The 16,106-nt window shown below is 40.8% G+C and overlaps 1 protein-coding gene across 1 annotated transcript in view; it reads left to right on the top strand.

Annotated features, from left to right (window-relative positions):
* Window positions 1-509: 509 nt before the first annotated feature.
* Window positions 510-16,106, top strand: part of CCDC80 (coiled-coil domain containing 80) — a 33,641-nt gene continuing 18,044 nt past the window's right edge. The window contains exons 1-4 of the mRNA XM_039878968.1: window positions 510-741; window positions 870-1,315; window positions 1,732-3,635; window positions 10,674-10,830. Of these exons, the coding sequence (XP_039734902.1) occupies window positions 1,743-3,635; window positions 10,674-10,830 (2,050 nt within the window). The 5' untranslated portion in view covers window positions 510-741; window positions 870-1,315; window positions 1,732-1,742. The remainder of the gene's footprint in view (window positions 742-869; window positions 1,316-1,731; window positions 3,636-10,673; window positions 10,831-16,106) is intronic.

Genomic DNA, 16,106 nt, shown 5'->3' on the forward strand with positions numbered 1-16,106 from the left:
TAGCCAGAGCCCAGAGCTGGAGATCTTAATGCCCTTCTCCTGATGTAATGGCCAACTGTAGTCTCGGGGCAACAGCAGCCATTGCTTTCATTTCTAACCTTTTACCAGCTTCCTTCCACGCCAAGGAAAAAACCAGGAACAAGAGCACAGTAATATGATCTTCAACTAGGATAAAATAAAAACAACCCAGTCATGTTTTCCGTGGGCTTTTCCAACCTCAAACAAAATGCATGAAGCAGGGAGAAAGAGATAAAAATATATACATGGAGCTATAAGTATATATACTGTCTGTGTACATACAGCCAAGCACCCTGACCCAAATGTCTCTAGGAAAACCAAGCAGCCAGATACAGAAATCTGATCGTTTCCCCTTCCAGAGTACAGTGTGAGTACAGACAGGAAAAGAAAGTTTCCTGATTACTTGGCATAGAAAGGGTTAAGGCCTCAGCCATCCTATTCTAAAGTGATTTATGATGATGGGTAGTGTTTCAAAACTTTCCCCCACCCAAAGAACAGCCCTCTCCCTCCCCACTGAGTGTACTCTCAACGTGCTGCAATGAGAAGGAGGCGGTGTTTTGCTGATCTGTTGAATTCTTAGTGAAGTTTCCTTGATTTCCAGTGGCTGCTGTTGTTTGAGTTTGGTTTGGATCAAAACTGAGGTTGTCCTGGCATTCCTGGGACTGAATCCAGACAAGAGGAAGAAGAAAAAGAAGGAGAAGGAAAAGAAGAGGGAAAAAAAAGGTGGGGAGAAATAAAGGGAGGAGAGAGGAGTAGGAAACGAAAAAAAAAAAAAGCCCCTTTTCAACATCACATTCCTGTGTTTTCCCTCAGCCTGGAAAACATATTAATCCCAGTGCTTTTACTTGCAGAAACAAAGGGACTAAGCCAGACCGGAGAATAGGGTGATAAGTAGGATCCTGGAACTCTAAGGAGAGAAAAGAGTGAGATTCAGAAATAGCTGAGGCTCCGCTTTAAGGGGCGTCCTGTCTGTCGGCACAGGGGACCGGCACACACAGACACAAGACCGAGCAGAAACTACTGAAAAATGGAGATGCAAAAATTTAAAAGGACAGCTCCTGTCATCTCACCCTACTTGTCAAGAAGGTAAAAAGACGCAGCCAGAAAGAAAAGAAGAAATCAGCTCAGCCCTCAGGTCAGGATAGGCGACTTTGGGAGCTGGAGCTGCAGCACACACGAGCCTTGCAAAGGAGAAAGAAAGTTGGGAGGAAAAAGTATTTCATCTGGGAAATTGTCTTGGGACCATACTTCAGATTGCTTTTTAAACCCTCTGCGTTCCATCTCCATGAGCCACAATGTAAGTGTGTAATCTTTTTCTGTCTTTGGTGTGTTTATTTCTTTGTTGCTTGTTTGAAGAAATGAAATGGGAATGTTCTCGTAATTAGTATGCTCAGTGTGCATTTTCTCTGGAGCATCAGAGAGTCAGTGGAAAGGGTGCAAGCATGCTGAATGGGGCACTGGGCTGGGTTTCCTGCTTAATGTAACTGTCTCTGCTAGGTGCTGACAAATTACAGGGGTTTAAAATTTACAGGATCTCATCCTATTTTCCATTCCCTGACCTTCTTCCTTCTTCTCTAACCACCCTTTCCCCTAGCCTTTGGCCAAAATAGAGAAAGAGAAAATGCCCAGTTCTGTTTGTAATTAAACAATTTTCTTTCTTTTTTCTCCCGCTTCCCCTCCCCTTTTGTCTTTTGACCTTGCCGCCTCCCAAAGTGGATTACACAATGACATGGAGAATGGGACCCAGTTTGACCATGCTGTTGGCAATGTGGCTGGTGTGTGGATCAGAACCCCACTTCCATGCCACGAATCGAGGAAGCCAGGGAGGGCGGAAAGCGCCTCTGGTTTCCCCAGTCAACAGAAGGCCAGCTCGGTTTCTGAGGCACATGGGGAGGTCTAAAGGAATTGAGAGAACCACGCTGGAGGAACCAAACCTTCAGCCTCACCAAAGAAGGAGCAGTGTGCCGGTGTTGAGAATAGCTCACGAAAAGGACCTACCGGCCCCGCTGGGCATCAGTGGGGCTCCGGTGAGACCTGAGCGGAGACCAGCAGCCCGGAGCTCTCCCCGTGACATGGTCCGAGATGAGGGGTCCTCGGCTCGTTCAAGAACGTTGCGCTTCCCCTCTGGGTCCAGCTCTCCCAACATCCTTGCCAGCTTTGCAGGGAAGAATCGCGTGTGGGTCATCTCGGCCCCTCACGCCTCAGAAGGCTACTACCGCCTCATGATGAGCCTCCTGAAGGACGATGTGTACTGCGAGCTGGCAGAAAGGCACATCCAGCAGATAGTGCTGTTCCATCAGGCGGGCGAAGAAGGCGGCAAGGTGCGCAGAATCACCAGCGAGGGCCGGATCCTGGAGCAGCCCCTGGACCCCACCCTCATCCCAAAGCTGATGAGCTTCTTGAAGCTGGAGAAAGGGAAGTTTGGCATGGTCCTGTTAAAGAAGACGCTGCAGGTTGAGGAGCGCTACCCTTATCCGGTCAGGCTGGAGGCCATGTACGAGATCATCGACCAGGGCCCCATCCGCAGGATAGAGAAGATCAGGCAGAAGGGTTTTGTCCAAAAATGTAAGGCCTCTGGGGTAGAGGGCCAGGTGGTAGAGGAGGGGGACAACGGTGGAGGGGCGGGAAGGCCAGGCCTGAGCAGTGAGAAGAGGAAAGAAGACCCGAGGAGGGCGCAGGTCCTACCCACTAGAGAGAGTCGGGTGAAGATGCTGAGAAAGCCCGCCACCACTACAGCGGCTCCTCCGCCACCTCCTCCGACCCCAAGGGCCACCACTCTGCCTCCTGTTCCAGTCACAACAATGACTCGGGCTACCTCTCGGGTGGTGACTGTAGCTGCAAGACCTACAACCACCACGGCCTTTCCGAGCACCCAGAGGCCCTGGACCCTCAGGGTGCACCCCTCCTCGGATGCTCACAGACCCCTAGCAACAACCGCGGTGACCACGCCCAGGGGGGGCGTAGCCTTAGAGAATCTCTACCCTCCACCCAGGAAGGAGCTGCCCAGGGAGAGGCCACAGACCACCAGGAGGCCCAGCAAGGCCAGCAGCTTCGAGAGCTTCACGGCCGCCCCTTCCACACCTACTTCGGAGCATAGCACCAGGACTGTCACCGGCCGTTTCCGGGACAACCGCACAGACAGGCGGGAGCATGGCCACCGGGACGCAAATGTGGTACCAGGTCCCCACAAGCTAGCAAAAGGCAAACCTCCCAAAAGGAAGGCCCAGGACAAAATTCTTAGCAATGAGTATGAGGATAAGTATGACCCCAGCCGGCCTACTGCCTCTCACTTGGAGGAGGAGTTGCAGGTGGGGAATATTCCCCCCTCAAAAGCAAAGGAGTCTAAAAAGCTTGAAAAGCTTGAGAAACCTGAGAAGGAGAAGAAAAAAAAGGTGAAGAATGAGAAAGCAGACAAGTTACTCAAAAGCGAAAAGCCAGTGAAGAAGGACAAGACTGAGAAAAAGAACAGGCAGGAGAAAGAGAAAAGCAAGAAGAAAAAAGCAGGTAAAACAGAGCACGATGGCTACTTGAAACCCACCACAAAGCACTTCACCCAGAGTCCCAAGAAGTTGGTGACTGACCTGCTGGGTTCTTTCGAAGGCAAACGAAGACTCCTTGTAAGTAATCTTCTTCTTGGTATTGTTCTGTGGGTTGAGGTGGGGGCATGTTAACATTTGGTCATTATTATTTTAAAATCACATTGCTGATGGCAGACCATGGCTGAACCTGTGCCATGTCAAGGAGCTCAGGAGGTGTGTCAAGGAAGGGCAGCCAGGGCAGCAGCTCCTTTGGTTTGAATGTTAAATGAATCTTTTTTCATACAGACTCACAGAGTCAATGGCGGGAGGACCTTGGACATGTATGTACCCAGGAGAGCACCTGTATAGTCAGCTTCTTCCAAACCCATCAATACCCATCCCCCATCTTTACTCTGCTCTTCCAAGGGATAGTTCTGGATACAGCTCCCTTTTACCAAGTTCAAAGAATAAAAGAAGAATGAATGAGGTTTCTGAAATGGCATGCATTGACTCTGATCACAACTTAGGAAAAATGTTTCTCTCTTCAGGACCTTAGAAACTAGAAGCATGTATATGGGAAAAAAACAAAACTTCTACTTTCCTACCAATATCAATATCAATATCTATATCAATATCAATAATTGGAAACCTCCAAGGGGAAAGTGAGGTAGCCTGGGTGGAGAGTGAGTATGACTGGGAATGGGGAAGGGTCCTCATGAATGCTTTTAAAAACAGCTGGTTGAAATCGTCTCCCTTAAAGGCAGCCTCTTCCGTCACCATCCAGCTATTGGTAGGAGGGCAAAAAGATGGAGTGTGGGAACTGGGTTAATCGTTCCAATTTCCAGCACCCTAGAAACATCTGAACTTGGAGTCCAGATGTCAGTTTCTCTGAGACTCTTTAAAATGAACATGAGTGTGCGTGTGTGTGTATGTGTGTTTATGAAAAAAAAGACAAGCAGTCCTTTGCTTTTGTGTTTGAGTGCCACTAGTATTGAGAAAGTTACAGGTCTGTCTCTATAACTCTCTCTTTGTCCATTACTTGCTGCTATGATAACGTTATCTAGTCAAACCCCAGGAAGGCATTGGACAGGAATAAGTGCTACCCTAAATGTAAGGGCGATTCTCAACAGCAATGTAAGAATGGCTCCTCCTCTTATGTCTCCTTGCCCACACTTTTAGTGCCCTTCCAAAATTTTACCCGTTGCTTCTTATTTGCTATCATTTTACTGCAGGCTGATAAGGAAAAAGAGAGTGTGATAAAATTACTTCAGAGAAAAAGTTCAGTAAAATTTGGGGTAATATGAGTCAGGAATGATTCTCTCAGATACCTGAGTAGAAGGAAGCCATCTCATGCTCCGGAAGATAGCATCTATCCTACTGAAGGCGTAAGGTGTCTCCATGCCCTGCAATCCCCCTCACCAAAGCAGACAGGCACTCTTCTCTCAGGGCACCTCTCAGAGGGTTTTTTAGTTTTTTCAATCTGGTCTTAACTTGGAGTAATAATATGAGCCAGAGAAACTCTGATGTCCATTTATCTTTAGTGGTTTCAAAAAGTTGAAATGTGTATTTGAAATGTTATTCAGAGCAGAGTCCCTTGTAGTATTTATCATGGATGGGGTGTGTCCCCAAATCCTCTTAGCTCTTCCATCAACAGTGTAGTTATTGATCGAACAAAGCCTAAATTTTGATCTAGTCTAAAGGTTTGTGTATGCGTTATTTATTTTCATAGTTGTTACTCAGTTTAACCAGAACCTTAAAGTAACTATATAAACTTAGGTTAGCAGAGGATAGGCTGTTCAGTTTAGTGTAGTTTAACAGCTATTTGGTCATTCCCAGAATGCACAAATTTAAATGGAAATGTTCCAGTCAGAACTAAAAGAATCACTGATTTCAGAGTAGAACTCTACTTGGTGCCTGAATGTTTGCTAGAGAACTGGTAGGAAAGCTCCTCTTTGGGGGCTGTAGGAAAAGCCATTAGTAGTGTGCTCTGTTGCTCTCCTCCTGAGTACCTGGGACTTTGTCCAGCCTGCCAGAGCACGTCACCCAACCCTGGCCATTTAGCCAACAGGGTAGGCAAAGTATTCCTTATTGTCAGGTTTTAGCCAGGGGAAAAAAAAATAATCATGGGTAAAATATCAAGATTGTACTTGTGTGCCTATCTGGTAAGTACTTCCATTATCCCTAGTTTGTAAGTTAACAAAAAGGAGGTTTTCATACTGTATCCCTGAAATTAGTCATGCCCTTTATTTCTCTTTCTCTCCACTCCCTTAGTCAGGGATTTGAAAGCCCAGCTGGGTCTTTTCTACTTTTAAAAGTATCCCTGATCATAAATTTCTAGCAAATGAAACTCAAATGACAGCTTCTGCTGATGTCATGTGAGGCAAAACAGAAACCAGCTGGGATTGCTCAAGGCAATGTTGCTCTTGGGGGCTGGTGAGAGATTCAGGTTTGTTATTAAAAAAGAAAGTACCAACAAGAGACATTTCAGTCTTGCAGTCCCATGTGTCCCCAGCTAATGATATGTCAGAAATGTGTTTTTCTAAAGAGCTAATGATATCCAAAATAGGAATGGACTAGAAAAGACAAGATGAAATAAACATGAGTGTGCGTGATACAATATTTAAAAATGGAGAGAAAAGAATCTATTTGACCAGAGAGGAGACTTGTGTTTTTGGGTGAAAGAACTAGTTGCTGCCATTTATAGTTTTTTCCACTTATTTTCCCTGTCAAACATGGTTGGTGGTATTCAGGAAGTTCAGTAATTCAAGTAATATTCATTAATGCTTAGCACTCTCCAAGCTGTTCAAGTACGGCTGATAACATATACCTCCAACTGGCCTTAACCTAAGCCAGTGTGCTCAAACTGAAATGAGGTTTGCATTCCAAGAAATTGTACAGGTCCTATAGCTCATCTTTTCAGGTTTTCAGTAACCTGGTGCCCAACTACAATTTATCATAAACCGTGGTACTTTGCATTTATTCATATCATTCTTTAGATGTGGAAATATTACATAACCTCCACTTAACCAATTACTTAGAGAAACACAGGAAACAATGGTATGGGTTGTAGTTGAGTAAACAACAACCTAGAAGCCTTCAGAGAAGCTGTAGGAGGAGCCAAGTGTCCTATTCTTAGGCCAGAGGTCAAGCCTTCAAACCCCGTGCCTCTCAGTCTGTCAGAAGAAAAGAGCACACTCTGCTAGGGCTTTTTGCCAAGACTGCAGTTTAATTTTCATGACAATCCCATGAAGAAGGACTTATTAACTGTATTCTACAGATCAAAAAATAGAAGCTTAGAGAGGTTGAGAAGTTTCCCGAGGTGTATAGCTAATACTTGGCAAAGTGAGAGTTATAACTCAGGTCTGTTTGATTTTAAAGCTCATTCTCAAGCCACTCCCTTATTCCACCTTCCTGTGGGTATAAATGTGGGGCATATGCCGTAAATGAAGAGGACACTGAGAATGATCCTATTAGTTAATCAATACAGACATTTAAAAATTCATTTTCTACCTTGAATTATTCAGATAAATGGTGAGATATATCAGTTGTCAACATTCTGTGCTGAGTATCAAAGTAGAGTTTCTGCTTTTAGTACTCAGCTAGTTCTCTGCACTTCAGCAATCTGGCTTCCCTGGCAGCCTGTCAAGAGCAATAGATTGAATCCCAGTCTAATCCCTCAAACTGGTTGGTGTCAGCTTGGTGGTGACAATGATGAGAAAGAATATAGATAAGTTGTTTATCACTTAAACATTGGACTATGTGGAGTATAGCTGACAAGCTGTCATTTTGTACCCTGAGTTCTACCTATTTGTCATTTTACAAGAGGCCTCATAGTGCTGAATTGCAGAGATTCGGGTTCAAATTTAAGCATCCTTTGGGGACTGAATCCTTGTAATTCAAGTAATTAATACTTTCAACCTTACTTCAGAAATCTGAGTATTGGGACAACAATCTACTTATTTGATTTAATTTTGGAGAAGGATATAAAGCTCTGCTTTACTAAGGCAGACTACTAGTTTGAAAGTTATTTTTCAGAATCTGTAAAAATCTAGTGTTTCGAACCTAACACAGACTGTAGAATAATTTGAGACTTAAAATACTTACCCCCTAGCATTTTCCATTCCCATTTGCTCCCTTTATTTATGCAAACTGGTTTCATTAGACCCTGAGGCTCCTTATGCCATCACACTGTTGGAAAAGAAACATAAAAAAAGAACCACACACAATTCTAAATTCATGAGACATGCCATGATGTATTGCCACCAAACTAGAAAGAGGCCAAGTATGAGACAAAAATGTATACTGAGAAGTTCTAAGATGCTCTTTTTAGGAAGAGGGAATTGGAAATGGTTACCATTTTAAATACTGTTTGAAATACTGCCCAACTAGAAAATGAATGGGACACAGGGAAAGAGACCTTGAAATGCGTTCAGAGATCAGCCTCCTCTACTTTACCTGATGAGAACTTGAGGAACGAATTAAACCAACTGGTTTGTGGACTGCTGCTAGGCATTTATAGGCAAGGGTCTATTGTGTTTCCTACCTCTCCTCTGGCCAGTGTGACCTATGTAACCTGAGGAACATGGGCCAGTGTTTATTCTTTTAGTATGTGCACAGCAGTAGTAGGAGCTGGGACTTTGGTGCCTTGAAGAACTTAGAGTCTAGTAGAGGAGGTGTGACATAAACATAAAATATACTGGTAAATCAAGGATATACATAAATTCCAAGAGAGCAGTGCAGACTATAAGAACAGTAATTAAAAGGAAGAAGTGATCATTGAGAGCTAGAAAAGACTTTAAGGTGGATGCTGAATTTGAAGAATGACTTAGATGCGGATAAATTGGAGAGGAGGGGAGGAGAAAAGAGGAGAAGGGAGGGCTTCCTGAGTGGAAGGGGTGAGCCAAGCCAGAGGAAGGAATGTGGGTGAACTATTCAGCGGTGACATACATATATGGTACTTGGGTGCACACAGCCACACAGCCACACACACACACACTTTTACTAATTCTCACTACTTTAAGAGGTTGGCAGGGAACCTTTACAATGGTTTCTGTTGTAAAGTTGAGAAAGCTAAGGTTCATAAGATTAAATGGCTTTGTTAAAGCTAAATGAAAGCCAGGGGTTGAATAAGGATTAAAATGCAAGCCCTCCAATTTTGGCTATAATCACTCTTTCTCTGTGCCGCTCTGCCAAATTTTTTTTCATTTCGTAATTTAGAATGGTTTGGCTATAGGGTGAAGAGGTCATATAAGGTAAAGTAAGAAGAAAGTTTAGCAAGAGAGACTCAGTGCCAGAAGCTAGGAAATGAGTCATGCAAAATAAATGTCACCTCATGGTAGGTTAAGGCATCCTGGGGCAAAGGTCTCAAGGTGAAAATAAACATGAGAGGTCTTTATTTATTTAAGTGCGATTCCCACTGGGTATCCATGGCCTAAGACTACCGTGTTCAGAGATCCGTGGGACAAGGTTCCAGGCAGGGGAGAATGAGGTTCTGTATGATTATATATTGTCTGAAATTATCAGTTATATATAAGAGGGAGAAGAAGACCAAAGGGAGCTTTGAGGACTCTTGAAGTCCGGTCATATCACAGTCTGTCCATGGACTTTAAGAATCCATGGCAAAGTATGAGATGAATGAAATGGAGTCTATGTATGGATTTGAAGTTACAGAGACAGGTAATTATCAGTCATTTAGCATATGGGCAGCTGTGCCCTAGAGACACTTCTAAATATGGGCTTATCCTTCATTAGAATAGGGAGCCCAAAATCATTACCAGTAAATCTTAATTTTTATTTTTGACTATTTTGTGTCCTCACTGAAAATTCATTTTAGTAATTTAGTGTGTTTGTGAGCAAAGAACAGCCAGGAAGAAAAACATAAACATACCAATTGAAAATAAAACTCCAAGATTGGGGCTACCATAAAAATCTGAAGAAATATTTTCAGATGTCATATAGCTAATTGAAAACTAACAAGCAAACCAAAAATACCATTGCTATCTCTTTTTTTTTTTTAAAGCTAAATATGAATTAATGAATACATTTCAGGAAATTTAATTTTTATTCCTTTTGGGAAATTACATTTCTAAAACCAGCATTTCCTACCCACTTTGTCCATCTGAACAGGCATATAAACAAAAGGCAAAAATAAATGAAATCATGCTACTTAAAATAAATAACAATCTGAGGAAAAAACTTTATCCCCGAAAATCTTTGTTAATGTTCTACTCAAAAGCTATGGAACACATTTGATTTCCGTGAGGGATAGTATTTTGTCAAGCATAGAGAATTCTTATAAGGGAAAGCTTACAGGAAGCAATAAACACATATCTGACAGAGAAAAATAAACAGCAGGATGGAGCTGGGACCAGATTCATTAACCATTTTGAGAAAAAATTTGAAAGCAGTTACAACATGATGGTTTCCCCTCTGAAAAATGCTAAGCTAACAGGGAAGACTTCAGAATTATTGAGTAAAGTTAGGTCATAAGTAAAAAAGTAGCTGATAAATTTGAATGTAGTCAAATTCAAGAACATGTTTAGAGGCTAATCTGCAGGCCCAGTGATGAGTCAGCAGAGGATGAGTAAGTATTTACTGCAAACATCAGCCATCGAATGTTCCAGTGTGCCCAAGACCTGGCTATTAAATTCTCTGAACCCTGTGAGACATGTAACCACTCAATTCATGAATGTCTGAGCAGCCGATTAAGATAATGAAGATCAAAATGAGGAAAGAAAGATAGCATTTACTGAACAATTTTTACATGCCAATTATTTATGTAATGCTCATAACAGCTCTGCAAAATAAGTATTTCTGTACAGAGTTCACAAATGAGAAAACCAAGACACATGGAGACTAGTAAGGTAAATAGTGGAAATGAGTAGAAAACTCTAAGTTGTTTGGAGCCATATTTTTTTAAAAAGCCCTATCTGAATAGTCCCCTTATGGCTGTAATTCTGCTAAATGTCCAAAAAACCCATGTAGTTTAGTTAAGCTTAACTTAACTTAGTTTACTTTAATTTAGTTTAGATGTCAGTCACTGCCAGCCCTCTATTCCGAATTAGAAAACTTTGGGTTTTGTCTTATTGCGAAACCATCACCATTAACTAATATTTGCTTGCCTACGCTCACCTCCAGCTGATCACCGCTCCTAAGGTCGAGAACAACATGTATGTGCAACAGCGAGATGAATATCTGGAAAGCTTCTGCAAAATGGCCACCAGGAAAATCTCCGTGATCACCATCTTTGGCCCTGTCAACAACAGCACCATGAAAATCGACCACTTCCAGCTAGGTTCTCTTAAACGTTTTAATGATATTATTGTTTTTCTCATAGCTAAGGTGGGACAAATTTTATGGGAGAGGTCAGTGGGGAATCTAAAGAGAAATTTAAATATCCAGAGGATTCTTTCCCTGTGGTAAAAAAGGTCAGTTTGCCTAATTATTTACATAATCATTTCAGATGCTTCTGGTTTAAGTTTTTGGCACTTTAATATGAAAAATATGCAAACACTCTATGGTTTGAAATTCAGTAAGGTGAAGAAAAAAGAGAGAAGTAATACAGAAGTAATATAGGGGGAGAACCAGAGAGATATGTTTCAGATGCTTTCTTTCGGATTCTGAACCTTCTTGCCTGTGAGCAGCGCCATCTGATCTTCCGACACCCTTTAAGTGACAGGCACTGACAGATGGGGACCTGCCAGAACTTGACTCTGGCAAGGATGGGGAGGGAATTTACCAGGGCTGAAAGAAATTGTTAAGATAAATGAAAAGTCACTGAAAATATGGACTGAACTGTGCCCAAGTCCTTTTGGAGAGCAAAAGAATTTGGCTGAATTTAGAGTTTTCACAATTTTTCATATTAATGATGCATGTGAGACTCCTGAGGCATACAACTCAGCATTGGGCAGCTGAGATCTAACTCATTGTAATTCTCCTAAGAATGTTGCAAGACTTTCTGCGAGTAGTTAAGTCTCATAGTCAGAAGCCCCAAATCTGACCCACCCATTTCTTTTATAATTATTACATCTCTAGGGCTTTATTTAAAAAAAACCAAACTTTTTCTTACAAAAATTCTCTACCTATTAAATTTTCATTTTAACTATAATGAAAATCCTTCATATTCCACCATTTGCATATTCTGCATATTTTTCATAAAATATATCTCATCTGAAAACATCTGAAAAAATATAAAACATATTTCCCTCATTAGTTAACATATAACTTCAAAACATATAGCACATTATCTTGCAGATTTTTCTGTCATGTGATCTTGGTGTAATTGACTACATATCAGTTGTAATTATGCTCTAATAATGTCCATTTGATTTTTAATATGGCCTAGCTTTCTAAATAATATTTCTTATTGTGGTGAAAACACTTAACGAGATCTACCCTCTTAATTAATTTAACACAATACAATATTGTTAACTATAGCTACCTGTTGTACAGTAGATCTCTAGAATTTATTCAGGTATGAAGTTTTAGTTATTCATTCTCTTATTAGCTCATCTTCTGCTGACATAGCTCCAAATGAAAATAAATAGCATCCTTTCCAATGTCACAGCATGAATCATTGTGGATCAGTGATTGGCTTGTGGATGTGTATGTTTGGGAAGGGGAAAAACAACAACAAAAGAGTGTCTTTACTTTAACCAAGACAATAATCATACAAACAGAAGACACAAAAGAAGTTCTGGAGTCCAACAAACCACTTTAAATCCACAGTCACAACTCATTTGTTGTGTGACCTTGGGCAAGTTACTTCCTAAGTCTCAGCTTAGAACGTAGTTATATGTATTTCATAGGCTATAGTGAGGATTTAGTAAGATAATGTATGTAAATACTTGTCACATATAAGCACTATTGCTGTGGTCACCATTTGCTCTGGCAGGCATCTGGAGATCAGTGAGCTGTCACAGGGACTACAGCACCTATAACTGAAAAATACTTGATTGCTTTCTGTTAATTACAGAATGTTGACAGTGAACCCTCACAAGTGCTCTTCAAGGTCAGGATGCATTACTACTCCTGGTGACAATCCTACAAAGCCATATGTTCAGTGGTTAACTGGGATTCAGCCATTTGCTTCCTGGATTTTCAAATAGTAGCATGAGCCAGTGAGCTCAATTATAATTCAGATGTCTAGAGAGGAAGTAGGTATTCAATCCAGTGCAGAAACGGGTTCTGGCTGGTGATGAAAGCCCTCCTTCACCAGGTGTTCCCAGTGTCAAATGTGTTACCTACCAGCTCTTACACAAAGAATTCTCATTTCTTATTTCAAGGAAGGTTGGAAAAATCATTATATCTCTCACCTCAACTTCTATATGGTTCCAACTGTTATAAGCATCTGGTGCTGCCTTGGCAACATTTTAGCATTAATCTTGCTGATTTCTAGACATCTGGATTGAATATGAACTGCAGCAGGACTGAGGTTTCCTTTTTTGCTCTATTAGAAATCAGGTATTGTGATTTGGGTGTTTGCCTCTCACAGAATGGCAGCTTGGACATGGTTTGGGGGCCTTTTACCTTGTTCCTCCTCTAATTCCTGGAAGGCCTTTTTGTCCTTGTGTCATGTCCCAGGTTACCCTTATGGGAAAGGCCTTTGGCCAAGACTGGGAGTCAGCCATGGGAAAATAGGAATTGGCATGCTCCATGGTTTCAGTGAACCAAACTCAGCCTTGACTGATTTTCAGCTGGAAATCTATCAGATGGTTTTACTTTCTTTAAAAATAAATCAAGCACTCCGTACTGTTCCAGATTATATTGGGCCTTAAAAACAGAGTCCCACGTTCAACTACAGTATGGGGAGTTCTCCCAGCTGGTCCATTTTGTTAAATGTATTTAAACTATGGAAGGTGGACCTATAAATACTAGCAAACTTATCCAAAGACTTTGGACATTAGCTAACAAAAGTTATTCAGTCTTGAGCAAACGTTAATGCAGAATAAACCCATCTGGTTTTGCCAACCCAGAGTATATTATACGGGAAGGTTTAGAATGATCTAATAGTGAAAAGCATTCTTAGTTGTCAATGGTATTTAAAATGTCAATCTAGGATAGGAATATTGGTATATATGTCAAGAGGATGCATTGTAGACAAAGTTTGTCAGATAGGAAGAAGTTGCTGCTAAAGGCACTTTATTGCAGAATGAAAATAGAAACGAGGGCTAAACACAGCATGCATTTTTTGTTGTTGTTTTCTTTTTCTTAGCAAAATAGAAGAGTTCGAGCATAATCTATAAAAAGGGAGGTGGAAAAGTTGATGGTGGTGAAATGTGGCAACAAGGAGAGAAAGTGTTAATTCCTTAATCATATGAGTAATTCATGGGTGAATTTCTAAAAAAAAAAATTTTATAAGTGAGTATGACAGAAGACATTTCGGCCTAAAATACTCTGTCTTTGATTCTGTTGAAGAGAATTGTTCTTTATGGACACAAGCCTCACAAATATCAGGACCCATAACAAAGCAAAGATGCTGCTTTTCCTCAGGAGCACCTGAAAAATTGACCCTTTGCCCCAACTCCTCCTTCATCAGTGGTGGCAATGCCTGGCAGCTGCTTTCTCTAGACTCTGCCACTCTGTAATGCGAGATCAGATTTCCAGACTCTGACTGCAGTGTCCCTCTCTGTTTATTCAGTCTCTGATTATCAATCACTCTGCATGCTAGAGGCTACAGAGGTTGTAACCTAACTTGTTCAGTCATCCCATTCCATTGCCCTCGCTGCCTCTAGTATCAGTATATCAGTGTCAAGATCAGTCCCTAACAATCAAGAAGCATAAAGCACCTGATAGGTCAACTGTGCAAAACAAGTGTTTAAAGAATGTGGTGGGGGGGGATAAGCTCTTCCAGTTGCCATTGTCAGAGAAGGTATTGTAAATATCAGAGAATTTTGAAAAGTGGGTGGATTTAATGGAGGGGCATTGAAACTGAGTAGATTTTTTGATAAATGATTACTCTACCAAGGTACTTTTGTTTTTTATTTATTTTTTAAAAAGAAATAGTACATTTTTTTGGATTCCAAAGTCAGCTTTACATGAAAAGGTACACGCAGACAAGTCTTACACTCATTTCTGGCCGCTTTACCCCATTACTCTCTGCCCCCATAGATATTTTTATGATTTCTTATTGTTCATTTAGTGCTTCTTTATGCAAATACAAATAAATGTAAATACCTACATTCCCCTTCTTTTTATACAAAATATAGTATATTTTATATACTGTTGTACATTTTTCTTTTTTCACTTAAATATATTTCCTGAAGATCTTTCCTTATGACTATATAAAGTTCTTTCACATTCCTTATTAAGCCATTGCTTTAATAAACTACCATAGTTTATTTAACCAGTCCTCTTGTTGATAAACACTTGGATTGTTTTCAGTACTTTGTTATAAAGAGTTTTACAGTTAATAACCTTGTACATTTATCACTCTGTGTATATGAGCATATCTTTGCAGTAGATTCTTAGAAGTAGGATTGTTGGGTCAAATGGAAAATGTATCTAGTCTTGGTAGATATCAATAGATTTCTTTTCATACAAGCTGTATTATTTTGCAGTCTCACCAGCAATTTACAAGTGTCTGTTTCCCCAAAACTTTCCAACAGAGTATATGATCAAACTTGTGAATGTTTTTAACCAATGGGATATGTGAAAAATGGTATCCTAGGGTAGTATAGTGTTTGGTTGCATTTCTTTTTTTATGAGTATGATGGAACATCTTTTCATACGATTAAGTAACATTTATATTTTGTTTTTAATGTCCTTTGCTCATTTTCTCTTGTTGGTCTTTTAAATCTCAATTTATAGGTACTCTTTATTCATTAGGATAAAATTCAGATTCCTAGGTCCCCTCCCCAGGCCAAGATACTGACTCAGTCTGGAGATGGGTTTCAAAAATGTTGCTCAAGTAATTCTGATTTGCAGCTAGTTTTGGTCTAGAGAATAAGGCTGGGTATAGGATAGAAGAGAAGAGAGGCCTAGAAATGTAGGTTGGCATCACATTTTAGAGGATTTCAAATACCAAGGCAAAGAATTCAAACTTTATTGATAAGCCACATGAAATCACTAGAGATAGGAATGTATTTTTAAGTAAATTTTAAATAACTTTTAAGATTTAGTAGAGTCAGTGTGCAGGATAGAAAAGTACCTGGCAGGACACAGTCTTCATAGATAGGACAAGTTGCTCTTTCTAGGGACCAAGTGAGAGCAGCAGCTTTGTAATCAGGAATGGCCAGAGTAGTCCCTCCATATAGATGCAATCCGGTCACTCGTCCTACAGTGTTGTGGTAAGTAGGCAAACGACCTCTCAGAGAGCAAAATAGGAGCAAGCAAATCAAGTACAAAGTCATTTAACTTGATCTGTTTCCAATTAAAAGGAAGTAAATGCCATAGCCAGAGGCCAGTTATCCTAACTGAAATAACCTACTACAGACTGCTCAGGAATCCAGAAAATATTCTTGAGATAAAAGCAATTCAGCCTCAGCTGGAGTCTTTGGCTCCAGATTTATCCAAAGTGCAACAGATAAATTTTGGTTTGTATTGGCTTCTTGAACAGGATAGGTATATATT

This window comes from Pteropus medius, unplaced genomic scaffold (assembly GCF_902729225.1).
Source record: "Pteropus medius unplaced genomic scaffold, Ma_sr-lr_union100, whole genome shotgun sequence".
NCBI classification, from domain to species: Eukaryota; Metazoa; Chordata; class Mammalia; order Chiroptera; family Pteropodidae; genus Pteropus; species Pteropus medius.